This window comes from Anneissia japonica, unplaced genomic scaffold (genome assembly GCF_011630105.1).
Source record: "Anneissia japonica isolate Jap-2015-1 unplaced genomic scaffold, ASM1163010v1 scaffold5067_len495651_cov149, whole genome shotgun sequence".
NCBI classification, from domain to species: domain Eukaryota; kingdom Metazoa; phylum Echinodermata; class Crinoidea; order Comatulida; family Comatulidae; genus Anneissia; species Anneissia japonica.
In genome coordinates this window covers 300,044-318,436 of record NW_022754121.1, presented here as the reverse complement: position 1 = coordinate 318,436, position 18,393 = coordinate 300,044, and the positions used below count along the sequence as shown (strand labels likewise).

At 33.9% G+C, this 18,393-nt stretch overlaps 1 protein-coding gene across 1 annotated transcript in view; it reads left to right on the top strand.

Annotated features, from left to right (window-relative positions):
* LOC117123137 (dynein regulatory complex subunit 6-like) overlaps nucleotides 1-13,673 on the top strand; it is a 34,538-nt gene extending 20,865 nt beyond the window's left edge. The window contains exon 4 of the mRNA XM_033268988.1: nucleotides 13,410-13,673. Within this exon, the coding sequence (XP_033124879.1) occupies nucleotides 13,410-13,454 (45 nt within the window). The 3' untranslated portion in view covers nucleotides 13,455-13,673. The remainder of the gene's footprint in view (nucleotides 1-13,409) is intronic.
* The last annotated feature ends 4,720 nt before the right edge of the window (nucleotides 13,674-18,393 follow it).

Below are 18,393 nucleotides of genomic sequence, written 5' to 3'. Positions count from 1 at the left end.
TCCAGGTGTGTCCCATCTTCTTGCTGTCTGCCTCAAGGTCCCATCGCCAGGTGTTTCTTGGCCGTCCTCTTTTTCATTTTCCTTGGGGGTTCCATGACAGCGCCTGTCTGCAATTCCATCAGGTTACGTAGGCAGCGAGTCTGCATCGTTACGTCATCAGTGTGCAGCTCACTCCAAGGTACTGTGGAAAATTCTTGCGTATTTTACCAAATTCCATTCTATACATTACTATTCAAGTTCTTTTCGTTTCGTTAAACCTTACGTTAAGTAAGAAATCAATTTAGTTTTTATTGTAAAATTTTTGTACAGCATGGAAAATGGCAGTGAAGTTTTAAATTGATTCAAAGAGCAAATCTGATAGGAAATTCTTAATAGCTTTTTATTTGCCATTTTACCTAAGTACTGTTGAATACACGCAATTTCATGATGAATTATTCAATTAGCTTTGCCTCTTTCTTTCTGTCATTCACAAGAGACCTATGACATATTAAATACGTGACAGAGAGACTAATGTGAAATGGATGGAGGCATATCACTTTATTTGATTTGATTTGTTATGGTTTGCTCTTTTTATTATCAAACAACTATATGTAAATATTTCAGATCAACAAAATTAAATCATTTGAGCCACTAGAAATGCTAACAAACGCTTGTCGCAAAATATTTTCTGAAACCCTTGTATGTTTGCATATCCATACGTTGCTATGTTTCGAACAACCACATTAACTTTCCAGCGACCCAAGCCTTTCTCAGTATTGGTATCAAAGTTTCTCTTGCAGTTTCTGTAACTTAAGTTTGAGTGGGCATGGTATTGTTTAGGGAGCATGAGGCTCAAAGCCATGTTGGCATTAGAAAAATTCTGACCAAGATGAAGGGGTAACTTTACCTTAGTCAAATTGTACAGCTGTTCGCATTTGGATTTAAATATGGAGAAGGTTTTACTAAGCTTGTCATGGATAAACAGATGGGATTACGCTTATGTGCTCATTGTTTGATACATTCTACGAGATGTTCAGCGATGCACGATAGTAGCACATACTGGAAGTTTACGGAATCTCATCGGTCACATTGGAATTTTTGCTTGGGATAAACAGCCTGGTTATTCTTTCTGGGCAACATTTTTCTCTGAAACTTACCGCATCACTTGATTTGACCAAGGAGAAGGGTGTTCACACTGGATTTTTTTTTCATAGTGGTCAGGTATTATTGGCATGACCAAAAATGTCAATGTGAACATGGCTTAAGTCACAATTATGTTGGGAGAAAAAATCAACTTGTGTGCACATATTTCAAGATCAAGTTTCTTTAAATAACCAGGGCATAGGCTGGTTTTGGTTTGGGGGTTCGAGAGGGGAAATTGCCTGGGTGTGCGAAAATTGAGAATGTGGAAATCCTTATTCTGATGAATGTTCCTTTTTAGTATTTTAACCCACTTAGTGGAACTAATTTGCTGTCATGGGGGTGGGGGTGAATAATCCACTTAATTATGAACCATCTCACTTTTCTTGATTGCAAGTGACTGACAAAACCAAAACAATGTACTCCTCAACTACCTCGCTAAAAATGACCTTTTCAAATATACAGAAACTGTCAGTACAATTTGACATCGATTCTGCCATTTCATATTTCATTTATACTCCTTAGCGACGCACAAGAAAACATTGAGAAAGAGGACATAAAACTCAGATGTAGACTATATTTCAGTGTCATTGCCTTTAAAAATATATTGTGTGAAAAACCAGTCGTAAGCAAATGTTATCCATTTACAAGAGTTGTTTTAAGTAATTCTGAGCTTTCAATCATAAATCATATAATAGGCCGCTATTATAACATTATTAAAATGTTTTGTGAAAATTATAGCGATAATAATGTATTTGTAAACTGAAGTCAGTGATAATACCATGACATCATCAGTTGAAAAAGTCACATTGGCTCTAAAGGCAAAGAGAGCGCCACCAAATATTAAAATTGTTCTCATCAATTCAACATCATGAAACATGAACAAACGTACGGTATTTATTTTTAGATCATTTTTTTCGGTGTTCTTTGAATGCCCAAGGAAAAGTTTGTTTTCAGGTGACCACTGCCCACGAGTTAACATGGTTAATAGTGATATGGTTGGACAGGTGTGAATGTGAACTCATATCTTGGCACTCTGAGTGAACCCTGTAGTACCGTACTTGCGTCCTGGTAGCGAATCTTGTGGCAGTAAAGCCATATATTATAAACCCATATATGTTCAAAAAGTAGCCAGCCTACATTTTCTCAAAATCTCCATTGAATTTTTGATTCATGAATATAGGTCTGTTACATTAACTGTAACATACGGAGTAATTATGTGTTTAGAATGTAATTAAACACTATGAAGTCAATGAAAGAAGTAAATCATTATAGTAAATAATCACTCCAGATTGAATCAGCCTACGCCAATAAACACAAGTAATGAATTCAATATTTTTTACAAAACTGGATTTGCTGAAAATCCAATCCAATTAGTGTTGTAATTGAATGTGACACTGACCGTAATTTGCAAACGAAGTAAAAAAAAAATTGTATTGATTTTAAAGAAACAAAGGAAAATATAATTGTAGCCTATCTCAGACTGTAGCAGTTTCTATCCTTAATTATTATATTTTGTGTGAATATCATACCCACTTACCATACTTGGGCCACGATAAGGAGAAGAATATCTAGAGATGGCAAGATGCACAAAAATTATGGCACTCAGAAACTACTTTCCAAATGTTGTACTGTATTAAATTGGTTTCTTTTGAAAACAGAATTGATTTTCATGGAAAAAAGGAAAGCAAATGCAATATGCCAAGGTGGATAGGATTAGTCGTTTTGCTTCTGAGTGTCCCCCTGGTTATATCCAAAGGGTTGGAGTAAGTAATAGTAGTACTGAATTTCAGTATGAAAACCAGGGGAGGATCCATTGGTGAGGGCATGTGATACACATCTAGATGTGTATAAGAGACAGCCCCAACATTTTGCCACTAAATGTTTAAAATTTCAATGCATATTTTTTTTATGTGCTACTCACTTTTTTGAAACTGTTGTGTCCCCCTACCCTTTTGAAAAATTCTGGATCTGCCCCTGAAAGCGTAGCATAAAATGCAATAATCAATATATAACTTTACAATGGCTTGTTACCCATGGCCAGAGCATAGAGCACTGTGGAATTAGTACAGGTGTCCCTAAAATTAAAGACCACTTTTGGGACCGGGGTTTTCATGGTCTTTAGCAGCTTTGGTCTCTAATTAGAATAATAAAGAAAAAAGACATTTGTTAATTTGAGACCAAAGAAAAGTGGTCTTTAATTGGAGGTGGTCTGTAATTGGTGGGTCTTTAATTAGAAGGAGATCTGTACCATGTAAGTTGTATAAATCACTAGGATCCAATAATTACTGATTAAAACTGACATTAATGAGCTAATAACTGGTGGCCACTGTGTAAACTTAATAATTCAAATAAGAAGGATGAACATATAAAAATATTAGAACTTTTTATCAAATGGGCATCATGACAATCATGAGTTAATTCATTATGTTAATTGTTAAGGGGCATGTCAATAACAAGATGCCTGCTTGGTATTAATGGTATTGATATGATCTCCAATAAACTTTTTAAAATGGTGCCAAATACTATTTTTGCAGCTCAATTCTGTCAAACGTTTTCATAGCGGGATTGCATGTAAGTCAAAAAGAAATTGAGTGAAAACAGTCTATAAACAGTCAAGACATTGAGCACAGGCAGGCAAAGAACGGCCTGCCGGCCACATGCGGCCAGATAGCAATTTTGTTGCGGCCCGCAAAAATAAATTAAAACACGTGTGGCCCATCTACCATCTTTGACTAGAAAACACCTTGCTGTTACTGCCTGATGGAGAAAATCTGTAACATTAAATCTGAGCAGAAAACAGTAATACTAGTATGAAGGTTTCTTTAAGCACAGTGAAAAGGTCAAAATATTGTGACCCTTAGTGTTGAATGAAAAATTCGGTTTGTGGTGTATGATATTTTAAAAGTAATTAGGTTGACACGCGGAGCGCACGGTTTGGAAATAAAGACTACAGTGTAGAAACCATTAATGGCTGGTAATAGTTGTTGTGTTGATTGATTTTACATTCTGACTACACTATAAAATAATAAAATATAACAACTGATGATAAGATGGCGGTCAGCGCTTCAGTTAATCATCAATTTTTACCACCTTTCAGTTCCGAATATGATGAATCAGAACTTTGGGAAGCATTTCGGATCATTTCACATGATGCCAAGCTGTCAATAGAATTATTATGTAACGTTGAATCAATTACAGATTTGATCACTTTAACCGGGTTAATTACAATGACATACTTTAGTAACATTTACTCCTAATATTTAATTACCATGTTTACATATCTGCTACAGCAGAAGATGTATGTGTACATTTTCACTTTCACTACAATTTCAATGTACATGATATGTAGCTTATATACAGTATTCCCGTAATGCGTTTTAATCTACGTTTACACCAAGAAATTGTGAAAAATGGGTTCAGTTGTAAAGAATAGGACCGTTCACATCAAATTTGTACGATTTCCGATCTGGACTCCGGATCCAGAGTGATGGATCTGAGAGCTATTTGTATTATGAAATCGTAAGTTTTTTTTCCGTTTGACCAATCAGCAACAACCTTGGTTGGTTTTGAACGCATACGTACTTGACCCAGAATAACCGTGTTTCATGCGCGCACGAAACGCAGCATTCAAAAAACGTAATAACTCGCGATGTTTTGTCCGGGCTCTGGACTGGATCCGGGCTTGATGTGAACGTAGCTTTAGCCATGAATTTTACTGGTTAAAGTAACCAGCCAACCGGTAAAGCTGTTGTGTTTCTTAAATTAAAAAAACCACTGCGTGGTGTAGGCTGGCCTTCTTTTCAATAAATTAACATCATTCCAATCTATGCCTGGGCAATGACTGTATGTGTTTTCAAGGCATTAAATCCCACTCAAACGGGATGCCTCACAGTGCTTTCATAGCTGAATTTTTATAGAAAAATTAATGCTAGTAAAATTGTTTCAATTGTCAGGAGAAAACTGGTATAGTGTTTGACAACAAAATACAGATACTCTATGTAGGGTAGGTTTAAATAACAGTGAACACAGTTAATTTCCATTTGTAATTGTCAAGTTAAACCTTAGTGTTCTAATTAAAACTTGAACAATCATCTATCATTGTCAATAACAATTTTTATCTCCTGATATCATGTGTCTCACCGTTTCTTCCACCTGGTTCACAGTGAATTACTGTAGTACATAGACAATTGAACAATATAATCCTACAGTGTACCGGTATAAATAATTTACTTTGTATATTTAGTAACAACATACTAATATACAAAGTATATTTAGTATGTTAATAACTTTCAATTGAAAATTAAGCCCTCTACACTATCAAATAGCTTAAATATGGTCATGATGACATCACATCATGACCATATAGGCATATCATACCTGTATATGGGCATTCAAATTTGTTTTGTCAAAGAAAATTTTATGATCAGGACAGAGCTTTAAGCCTGTTTCCACTAGGTGAATTTATTCGCACGAATCGAAAGCATCGGTTCAATGCGTATGTGCATTTACATTTCTATCAGAGTATTTTGCTTCAGTGAAATTGGTAGTTCAAACTGATCCATCTTTTTGCGAAGCACAAAAATGCACAACCAATCAGAGATCAGGAAGGCGCGATCGACAAATTATCTCAGACGGCAGAAACACGTCTAGGTCAACATCCTATCACGAACGCGTCTGAGAAATCAACCATTCTAATTACCACGCTATATGAATATTCATTTGCTACACGCTTGAATTACGGCTCGCGTCTGGACGACGGTGAATCGTTTGGATGCTTGTTGATCGTTTGAATGATTTTCTATTGTTTTTTTATACATACATGTAGCTATAGTTTCTCTATGCTTATATGAAGATTTGTAAATTACATGATAACAACGTGCCTGGAGGTTCCAGGGCGCGGTATGCACTAACCGAATTCGATTGGAATTCGCTTTGTACGCCGCTCTGTAAATACAACTATGTCGCGACTCTAAAAATAGGGCTGACGTTTTCTTGCAAAAGTGAAGGAGGGTAGCCTACATTCGCATTACAAATCACAAACATACTTCAAATATACTTTAAGTGCCATGGTAAGTCGGCGTTAAATTCTGGCCTAAATATAAAATCAAATCTAGACCTAGGTAGGTAGTCTGCCTATCTTTTTTTATCCTCACAATTTTTTTATACTCACAATTTTCTGAGGCTACTTTCTACTATGTCCCGTACTGTGTATACTATGCAGCAGTGACATTTTCTTTATTGTAAGTTTTACTGTAGGTCCTCCGAATCAAGAGATGTATATTTGGTTGACTAGTAAAATTTAGATAAAGACAATAACTTTGATTTATTATTTAACTGATCGAACTACAGAGTGCTCTTTCAAATAAAACTGCAGCGATCTCGAGGTCGAGTCTTGGGTACAGAGAGCAGGGCCCAGAACCACGTGTGTAAACAAGTAGAGTACTGGGCAATTTAGAACTGTCCATTTTCAAATGGGGTATAACATTTTTTTTTTTAAGAATTACTTATTTTTAGTTGTTTTTCTTTCTCTCTTTTTCACATTGAACGCACCACATGTGTGCCGCTGAAACAGAAGTGTATGTTCAGTTGAATAAATAAATAAATTACAGTAATATCGCGAGTTGTCAGTAAAACCTTTACTGGGGTGGCAATGGTTTAGCCTTTTTAGCATGTTTGTATGTCGAAATTCGCGGTGAAATTCGGCATAAAAAAAACGTGTTTCGCATGAAATTCACATAAATTCAATTAATAAACATTGTTTTATAAAATGTAAATATAATTTAGCTTAGTATAATGCAAAATTTCATCTACTTTGATCATAGACAACGTTTTCGGAGCATGGGTCTTCTCTTAGCACGTGATCCCTTTGAATGGCAAAGAGAGCAATTAATTGCTGTGCAGGATGTTACCACAGCTGCACAGAATGGTGATCGCGCTTCTTAAAACTGATGTTGGCCAGCGACTCCAGCTGCGACTACATCGGAAATAACTAAAAAAAAAAAATCGTATTTTTTAGCGTTATATTTGTTCATCGACTCGTAAAAATCACTGCATATTGCGAAAGTCTCACCTATGCACGGTACTAGGCCTACTGAATGTCGATGTCCCAGTACCCAACCGACTATTTTTTTTTAGCATCGACCAGGGACTTCCCCTAGTTTACGTACTTCTGTCAGTTCTTGCAGACACAGGCGGCGTACAAAGAGACGTTCACTATCATGTAAAAAAGTCCGTACTTATGTATAGGGCCGCACAGTCAGTCGTATTATGATTCATTTTAGAGAGTCGTCTGGACGCGTTTTACGGTGCATCCAATCGGCCATAGTTAAAGGGGAGTAGCAAAGGCCAAAACGGAATATCAGCGTCCAAACGGTGTGCTATTCAATCGGTGTTTTCAGACGCGTTTTGGTAGAACAATAGAAAACGCGTCTGAACGCTGATTTGTCTTTTGGAATAATTTGTCAATCGTACCTAACCAAAGATATTGATTCGCACGAATAAATTCCCCTAGTAGAAAACAAGTTTCAGAACATACCTCCGACCTGTATCTGAATACCAAATAACAGGGGTCCCAAGTCGGTATGGTCTCCTTCGCACTCTCGCAAGCAAACAAAAATCTCCCGGAAATTCACTTACCTCCCCCAAATTCTGTAAAAGACAAAGCTTTTTGTTTCATTTAGGCCTAAACTTTGGTTGACGATTATTTTTTGCAGTCCGACAGTGCAATTTGCGAGCTTCTAAAGAAGTCTATTCTAAAAAACTGTCATCACCTCAGCCCCAATCATGGTGGGCCTGAAGTGGGCTTGGCCCTTCGTTTGGTACCTACATTTTTGCTCATAGAATATATAGCGCACCCAATGTCATTAAACAAATCTCCCGGAAATGGGTTCTTCCAACTTGGGACCCCTGAAATAATAAATTGAAAAAGGGGGAAATTAACTTTTTATGACTTTGACCATTTCATTTCAAAATTTTAATCACAGTTATGTGTGGATACTAAATAATTTCAATAATTAATGAAAGTGTGTCAGTATTTTTTGTATTTGGTAAATAGGGCGGAACATTTAAGAAATGCAAGGAAAATCTCTTCACTAACACACACTATAGTGGCTTCAGAAATTTGCCGACAGGAGGTGTGATTGGTCCCCGGGGGGAGGGGTTACATGATGCAACATATTAAATAGATGTGTTTAATTATAAATAGAATGTGCGAATCCACCGCCATTTCAATTTCTGTCAATTCTTTTGGGTTCTTAGAATCGGTTTAAGCAAATTACTGTATTCCATTTGGGAACTGTGTCATCGTGTCGGCAGGTTAAAGGAATAATGTCAAACTTATTTAAATCACTTAAAACATTAATTTCATCAAGTTTTCCTGGAACAGTGAGAAGTAATTTACAGTATGGTTATGTGATAGGAGGTTAATAGGTTCCTAAATTATTGTATTAACAAAACATCAAACTTCTGATTAATTGGCTTGAGTCGTAAACTGTTTACAAAAATACATACGAACAAATTTGGGGATTCCCCATATGCGTTGAGTTGTTTGTTGTTCAATAACAGCTTTAAAAGAATTGAATTTCCTTCGTTTTAATACAAGTAATTTTGTGTGGTGTATTTAAATGACTAAAAATACTTAAAATTTTGGAAAGGATTGAGCTTCAAACATCACAGATTTATATATATATTTATACTGTAGCTTATCTAGCCGGAAGGGTGTCGGAAGGGTAAACCTTGGGCAAATTCCTCTGTATTACTGAATGCCGAAGATAATTTCTGCAAGATAGCTTAGAGCAGCTTAAGGTTCTGCTCAGACTCTCCTTGCATAGAAAATGTTGCACAGTGGAAAGAACTTACTAACTAGTGGTTTAGCTTAGCTGACAGGCATCAGAATGGTAATCCAAATATGGCTGATTGAGTTTCCGCTCTCCCCATAGTTCTTCTTTAAATCTTTTTTAATGTGTAAAGTGCTATAAATAGTGGGCTTGTATTCATTATTTACCTCATTCTGTCTTTGCCTTTGAATCAGTGGCATTTTCCTCCCTCCTCCTAACCCCCTCGCACTCCCCACACCAATAGCTGACGAGTCAGGTATCTTCTTTACCTTTTTTTAATGTCTAAAGTTCTATATCTATATAGTGGACTTGTGTTCAATGTTTACTTCATTATAATCTTTAGCTTTGAATCGGTGGCATTTTCCTGAAGCAGTGCGTTCGGAAGCTTATCTAGTATAACATTTGAAATGTCATAGCTTTTCAATCACTTTGCGGGGATTTGGTCAAACAGATGGATGGAAAATCAGCTCTGGACATGGCCACTCGTTGATTGATCGATTGCTATAAACAAACCATCATGTCTATACAATTTAGCCGCTTATGGGTATGTTCTTAGAAATAATAGAATAATAAATCAACATGGGAATCAAAAGCTAAAGCCATTATCATCAAAATCATCAACAACAATTAAATTTAATTTGAAGAATTATAAATCGGGATTATACATTTTGTTGTTAAAGTTCGATATTCATAATGGGTTTTTAAATAATCAAAGAGAAGATGGTATTTAAGTTCAGGGAACTTCATGTAAATGATTCCCAAAATAAATATAAGTCCTTGTTGTATAGCTCTTCTTCTTAAAGTTGGTTTAATACTAAATTTCTAATGTTTGTTTAATCTGGTACAAATACAAAATGATTGGTGGTTTCCTTTGTTTTAAAGAGGATTTACTTAAAGCATTACTATTCCAACTTATACTTTTTTAATGTTTTTTTCTTTGAAGCCATTTTGTACAATATTCAAATACTAAAGGATATTTGTAGATCAAATTTTGTTAAAATGGATTCAATATTTTAAAGCCATTTCCAACTCAGTTTTTCTTTAAGTGTGAAGAGAGCCCTAAATATTAATCTAGGCCAGTGGTGTTCCTTCATATTTTTGGTCTATAAAAGTAAGTCAGGGGCAGATTTATTGTTGGAAAGTAAAAAAAAAAATATAAGAGAAGAAAGAAAGAAAAGAAATAATTGATCACTAAAGTGCCTTAGAGGTTATTTTCGGGCATCTAGAAAACAAAATTTTGAGGTGGCTTGTCCCCGGACCTCCTGGGGTAGTGTCGTCTCTATCGGTCCCCCTTTACCCCTGTACAGTATGTTAATAATCTTTCTGATTGAATAGATTCAGTTATTTGCCAGCCAAGTTCACTAGCTTCCTTTGCAACATATCTTGGTACTTTTAATAGGTATCTGGCCATTTGGTATTGTAAATTTTTAATTTTTTTCCGTAGATGCCTTGTTATCATAAAACCATATGCTACTGTGCTTGCATAATTTATAGTTGGTATTCCAATCGTTTTTCAAAGAATACCGCTGTAATATGCTGTTAAAATCTTCCTCTCAATCAGGGGTTTAGCCAGAAAAACGAAATAGGCTGTCCAAAATGGAAGCCAGTGCCACGCCCATCTTTTGGGAATTCCCACCGAATATTGGTACGAAAACAATGTACATTCAATCAATAAATGTTATTTTTATCAAACCTAATTTATATGATATAGCTTTAGTTTAATGTAACATTTGATAGATTTGAAGAATATAAAGAATTTGCTAATAAAGGTAGACCAGGCCCAATTAGGCTAGCCCGAGCTGATTAGGACAAGCCATCTAAGCTGTCACGGTAAAAGTGGCCGTCCTACTGTAAATAATAGTAGGCCGTCCAAAAGATGGCCGGATGGCTCGCTGGCTAAGCCTATGCTCTCAATTAACAATAGATACTACATGCACTGATTTTGCTGTTCAGTGGGTATGTTTTATCTTTCATAATAATCACAGTTTCTCTTAAAACCAACTTTCTGTGAAATTCATTGAGTAACATTTATAAATGATAATTTATAACCTGGTGGGTTCTAATAGTGTTCGCTGAAGTAAGGGCAAAAGTTAAATGTTCTTGTGTTCATTTTTATCTGAATTTATCTATTGAATGAGGTGATGATGTGGTTAGTTGAGTGTTGTAAACTAATGGTGATTCCAAATGCCAGAGCGTGTTTCTGAGAATTAATCGTTGAAAGTGAATTTTGAGCACTTCATGGAAATGGAAGATAATTCCAGGGGACAAAGGCATTCAGAGTGGCGACATCTGATTTTTTTTGGAATTCATGTTTGATCACAGCATTCTCCTATTTGAAACATTTTTACTGGTAAATTTGTTAATAGAAATTCAGCTATGCAATACACAGTGTGAGACAGTACCCATCAATTTTGAATGACTGGAAAAAACAATGGCAGATACAGTCACCCTAGGCATAGACTGGAATTATGTCCATTTATTATTAAAGAAGGCCAGTCTTGACTACCTAGGACTAATCAGTTGTTTTCAAATTTTACAGGCACTAACTGTTTTTACTGGTTGGCTGGTTATTTTTACTGGTAAAATTGATGGCAAAACAGCTTCGGGAGAACACTTGATCAATAATGTGTAAAGTGACAATCTGCAATCTGTGTAGTTACAGTTGTACATCAGTACCTCCTCAGTTTCATGGTTCAACTTTTTAATACTAATTTTTGGAATTTGGAATTGATCATTTTGCATTAATTATCTTCAAGCAGTACTCTAGGGATTCATAGTCACCACAATTTTTTTGAAAAGTACAACATTTACTTAAATTTAAAAAGAAAAACATGTTTACAGTCAGAGCAAAATGGTGTAGGTGGATTTACTTGGAAGGCCGTGGGCAACTACGGTAATCTAGTATATAAGTAAGAGATAAGATGCCAATCATTATTGTAGTCTATAAATCTGGAAAACTTTTAAGAAGCTTCAGTGATTTTATGGTTCTGTCCCAATTTCTTTGACCTGGGTTCACTACTTTATTTCCAGCAGATTCTAGCAGGGCGGATTCAGAAATTTTTGAAACAGGATGGGGGGGAGGGGGTGGGGGTGGCGCACGTGCAGCATTTGTTTTCTAGTTTGTCTTATTTCAATACATGGCATGGTATGTACTGAAATGTTAAAATGTGGCAAAATGGGGAGAGTGAACTTGTGCCCCTATTGGATCCACCCTTGTCCAGGATGGTTCCCAAAAAAAAAATTTAAAAAAAATAAAATAAATAACTCAACATCCAATGAATAATTCAATATTGAAAGGAGTTAAACAAAATTTTGTGTTTTTTTAATGCTTGCAGGCTATACAGGTTTGTGGATTTTGTATTCATTAGAGAAATTTCTAGTGACCTTATTGTCTAGCAAATTTGTATAGGAATTTCTACAACTATTTCAACAATAGAATAATTAGAGTATCTGGAGAAAGGGACTAAGTGTGTTTTAATAGTAGAGTCCATTATATAGAAATGGAACAACAAATTTAGTAGGAGATACATTACACATTTTGAATACCATATTCAGTCCATTTTCTTTTTTTTTTCTTTACTAATGGCATTATTTCCTCAGTTGAAGTCTAGAAGAACTTTAGCAGGTCTGTTCATTGCAGGATTTGGAGGGCATTTATTCCTAAGAGGACTTTCCTATAATATTGCATATTGACACTATATTTTGCATTGACGTACTATTGGTCAAAGAGTTACTGTATTTATTTGAATATACGCTCTGCTTTGAATAAATTCCTCCCTCGAATATACAACATCAAAAACCATTTTCAATATATGCCCCAGGGCATTTATTCGAATAAATCGATATATTTTTAATGCAAATTAATAGATGATTTCTGTTGAATAAATTGAAACTTGCTATCTTAACTGAAGTGTAAAAAAGTATTAAATAAGCTACTTCGTATTTTGAACTGCGCATGCTCGTATTGAAGGTCAGTCGCCAACTCTGAGGCCTAGCTAGGCCTAACCTGTTGTGTGCATTTGATTTGAAAATTTGATTATTTACCAAAATGATTCTTTTACTAATACAATATATTTTATTTACAGTTAGATTAATTGAAGCATGATAATTCTTAGAATTTTAAGATTCTGTTTTTTGATGGACTATAATTATTCTGTATAATTATATCCGATTGTATAGAAATCTTGTTTATGTGCATTCGTTACACGATACGTATCACATTGAAACATGGTACTGCACAGCATTAAAACGTGCAGTTAAATTGAGAGTTAATTTTTCGGTACAGTCTTTGAATATTGTCTTCATGTTTTTGTCTGTCAAGTTGTTTAAAATTAGTCAAAGCTCATATCGCTAATGTATTATTAGTACTGCAATATGTGATCATTTTAACGATTTTCTCGTTTTTGTTTTTTTTATCCTTTTCGCTTTGTGCTGGTACTCTCTTTCATCTAGCCGTGGGAATGCAGGGTAATTACTTTTCCATTTATACTGCCGTGAATTTTCACCTGCTTGTTGGTTGTAATTTTCAAGTGTTTTGTGTCCCCACTCACTTTGTCGATTTACTCCTACACACTAGTCTGCACGTGTATGTATGTGTGTGTGTCATGTCTTATCATTTATCATAGGTCAGGTTATTTTATTCACTCATGAACTTGTGTATTCAACGATATTTCTCATTGCACAGTTATTGTAAGCTCTATTCTTTCGATCAATAGGTGAGTTTGAGTTCAAAGCTTATCGAATTGTGTTTGTTTTTTTTTTTTTTTTTTTTTTTTTTTTTTTTTTTTTTATTTAAAATCATATTTTATGAGCGTGGAACCCAATTAGTAAGACCTGTTTTCAAAGTGGGCCCTCAAAGCTTGATTTGTCTTGCTCCACTCAAAAGTATCATGTTCCGGTGTTCATTCTGTTATTCATTTATTCATAGTTTTTATTTGAAATTCAATACAGAATAAACAATTATAAAACTATAAGACATTGCATTGCATTAAGATATTAAAATATTGCCAAATAATAAATTGTAAGGATTGCTCCTTAAATTGCAAATTATTTATAAGCAATACGATTGATATTAAAAATTTATAAAAATATTGACAGAAATCAGACTCGTTTTTCTTCGGAAGAATTTTGCCTAGCTGTTTATCCATGCAAGGTAATAGTTAAGTACTTAGATAAATTGATAATGTAAGAATTGCTTATAACGTTTAAGGCGCTCAACGGTCCAAAAGAAAACTCCTTCAACCTAAATCCACTCCTCGCCTTCTTAGGTCTTCAAACAAGCACCTTCTTGCAAGGCAGGTGAAGGCATAAAAACTTGGTAAACCTAGCTCTACATGTGTTTCCCCCAGTGTTTGCATTTTTTTTTTTTTTTTTTTTATTAGTAAATTTTTTTTTTAAATTCCTCTTTTGTTAAGGTCATTAAAAAAAAAAAATTGTATTAACCACCTTGTGGATTTTGCTTTTCCCTGTAGCAGAACTATACAAAGTATAAATTATTAAATTTCTTTTATTATATGTTAACAATAAATTTGAAGTGTTATATACATTTATATGATATCACTTTCTCAATATACTTTCTATGGGAAAAAGGAAATTTAAATTTTAGCCATTTTTTAATCAGCATTTACATGCTATAATTACTGGATTTTTTTTTTAATGTTAAAATGTGGGCATCCTAAATCCCAGAAGGGAAGGTGACGCCTGTAAAAATAGTTTGATAATCAATAATAATAATAATCAATTGAATAATCAGCCTAGTGCCGGTGTGAAGGTTAGTGTACTGGTGCATGATTTTAATTTGTTATCTAGACAGAAAGCTTCATGGGGATTGAGAGTAAGGAATATATTTTGTTACTATTAATAAATGATATGTGTGGGCCCACTGAGCCAGTACAAATTATTAATAATTCAAGAAATATTTTATATTAACACACCTTTATTAATCCTTGAATTTTGATTGGTGGATTTAATATCATATGACATTGGGTATTAACACTATTTTTCTAAAATGACAATATAATTCATTTTTTGAGTTTGCCTCACTCTTGTAAATTCAGTTTCATTTCCATACATTTTTGTTACATTCATTTTGTTGTGATGCATAATGACAGGACCTTCTCCAAGGAGGTAAAATCTTACCTAATAAATAGCGCCCCCAATGATCCATGCTAAGAAAGGTAACTATACTTTCATATCAATTTGTGACATTCTCTGCGTATAGAAGGTAGGCATAACTTTATCTTTTAATAAAATAGAAAAAAGTTAAGGATCCATTTTAGGTGTATTATATAATAAAATAATATCAAATAATATAAACAATAATAATATTGTTCTTTATTGTTGTTTTTGTTGTTATTGCTGCTATCATCTTTTTAACAATTGACTCAACTTCAATTTCCACACACATTGTTATACGCCTATATACGTGCATCATTACACGTATCTGTGTGCATCATTCTGCACATCACCTTTTACGTGCTTCATTGCGTACATCTCGTCATTAACATGCATCGTTACGTATCCGCAACATCGTCATTTGGGTGTATTGATTGAATCCCCCCCTGGAAGCTTCACTGATTATTAATAAACTCTGAATATATGTTTTTTTCAATTATTGAAATTGAATTACTTCAGTATAATTCTATTTTAAACTACTGTATAATGGACCGGTAATTGTACAAGTGGTTAAGGTAAGTGACCTAAGCTGAATGAAGTTTAACAAGATCACGCAATTACAAATACATTGCTCATGTAGGTTTATCTAGTCATTAACTCTTATAAAGTTTAATTCAGAGAAAGTTAAAAATCTAAATTTGCTGGAAATCCAATAAGAAAAACATACACTTTAATCTCTTAGCTTTATAGAGTACTACAGTGTTATGTCACGATACCACGTGATACTACTCCGTTGCTATTGGCGACACAAAATGCATTCAACTGACGCAATTTTCTCCACTGACAAACCATTGATCCCAATTTCTAACGTAATTATTAAGAAGTTGTATCTTAATTTTTCTCTGTAAATGTTAATTAATGATTAAATGTGTGTTTGATAACTAATATTATGCGAGCTTTTTGTGTTTTTAGTACATTTTGATGGTAAACCATTACTAAACAATCGCAATAGGATGGAAAATGAAAATCATCATGAGTGATGACTTTAGTTCACTGGTTCATAGTAATGTTGGAAACAGAAGAACTCATGTTTAGGACGATATTGTAAGGTGAAAGCTTTTCCAAGAAGTTTCAAAGTAAACAGAACTATAATCACAAACAAGGATTCAATAGCAAAAAGCAGTGGCTGATCCGGTTTGGGATAAAGGGGTGCCCGCACATCTCCTCTCCATGGCAGCAGCGAAAAAAAGAGCGTTTAATTTATTATCATGCATATTAGTAGTACATCCCCATTCAGAAACCCTCCCCCTGGGACCGTGGTACTCTGTTGGCACCTCCTTTCTTGCAGAAACATCTTGCATCTGTCCATTGTCTATTCATGGGCAAATCTTGGATGTTTCTGCAGAGAAGGGTATGTGTATTAAGGACCCATGGTCAATATTCTGATTACAGTAAATTCAATGTTTATCCAAAGCCATCATATTATGTTAAAAATTCTATTTCTTGATGTTTTGCTTTCTCCAGTGTAAATTTGAATAAAACAAATTAAAATAAAAGAAACGACAAAATATGTTAAATTAATTTTATTATTTAAAAACAAACTTTTAATCACTTCCAATATTTTGAGAAAATGCATCCAAGAGAACACCACTGGCCGACATTGTTGAATTCCACCACAAGAAACAACAGTTAGTAATTCCCAACACAGGGGGAGGAATCAATCATACCAGAACAAAAACATTGAAAGTGATTGAAATGATTGGTTGGTTTAATTACTAAAAAATCTATCATGAATAAACATTTTAGAAATCCAGATAAACATTTCAACAAAAAGTATATTTTATTTCTTTAAAAGATGTGGTGTTCTTTTAACATTGTGCATCCTTTTGGTTCAATTATCGAAGATTTCAGTTCAAGTTACTTTAATACCTGTTTCTTTGCTAAGGAAATTTGAGAAAACTATCTATTTGTATACATAAAACCGAATTGGATTTCAATTTTCTATTATTGTTTCTAATTAACTCTTATTTTTAATGCCAATATTTTCCATAATGTTTTATTGATGTTGGCACAGGGTTTAGTTTGCCTTAATTTCTTATTAAAACATTATGGTAAGCTAAAGTCTCAGTTGCTTTCAAACCATCTAACATTAAATAATCACACATAATTTTTTTGTCATGGTCTATTGGAAGTTGATTTGAGGCTGATAGGGTCAGAGGGCGATTTTAAAACTAAGTGTAATATTATCTATATAATGTAGGTCATTTTAATATGATATCAATCTAATAGAGTTAATGTAGATAAATAATGGCCAATATTGCACCTTCAGGAATCTTAACTATGCTCAGTACATGGTATGACTTTTGATATTTACAACTTGTGATATTTTACACTTGTATGTGGGATGCCAATACAGGCATATGTGAGGTCTCGCCACAAAATGAGTATCATGGTTAGAAATTCAAAAATTGAGTTTATATTATATTTGGGTAGATCACATTATAAGCTTTCGTTTGGTCTTTGAACGGCTGCCCTACTATAAGTAAATCCAGAGATGTCAGCATTTAAGTTTATGTGCATAAGAACCAAGTTTTGAGAAAATCGGCCTCAAAGATAAACTAACCTGTACAAATAATATGACTAGAATTACAGAATATGTGTGTTTTGGCAAGAAAATTCACTTACAAAGTATACAATCATAAAATATAAGTATCAAGTTATTCAAAAACATTGAAATCAAAATTTTGTAAAAAAAGTTGATTTTGGCCTGTTTTGGTGAATATCTCAATATGATTTCACCAACGATGCGTCTCATTTCGTGGTGAGACCTCACATTATTTTGTTTTTTTTGTTTTTATTTTAACACTATTGAAAAGGAATGATTTTAAAATGTAATTTGAAGCGCTTAGAGGCTTTGTGCACGAAGCGCTATATAACAACAACATATTATTATTATTATTATTATTATTATTATTATTATTATTATTATTATTATTATTATTATTATTTAAAAAATTAGTATGGATAAGAAAGTTAAATATTGAATGTTAAGTATGTTTTTTTTTTATTATGTTTGTACTTTTGCTTTTAATTGCATTAGCACTTGGAATTTATTTTGCACACTATTAAGAAGAAATGATTTTTTTAAAAATAGTGTATGGATAAGAAAGATAAATATTTTTGAATTTTAAATATGTTTTTCTTCATTAGGTTGGTTCTTTTACTTTTAATTGCCTCAGCACTGATTTATTCATTCAGTTTAAAGTTAAAACAAATGTAATAACTGTTTAAAGCCCCATTACCTGTATACATGATGTTACAC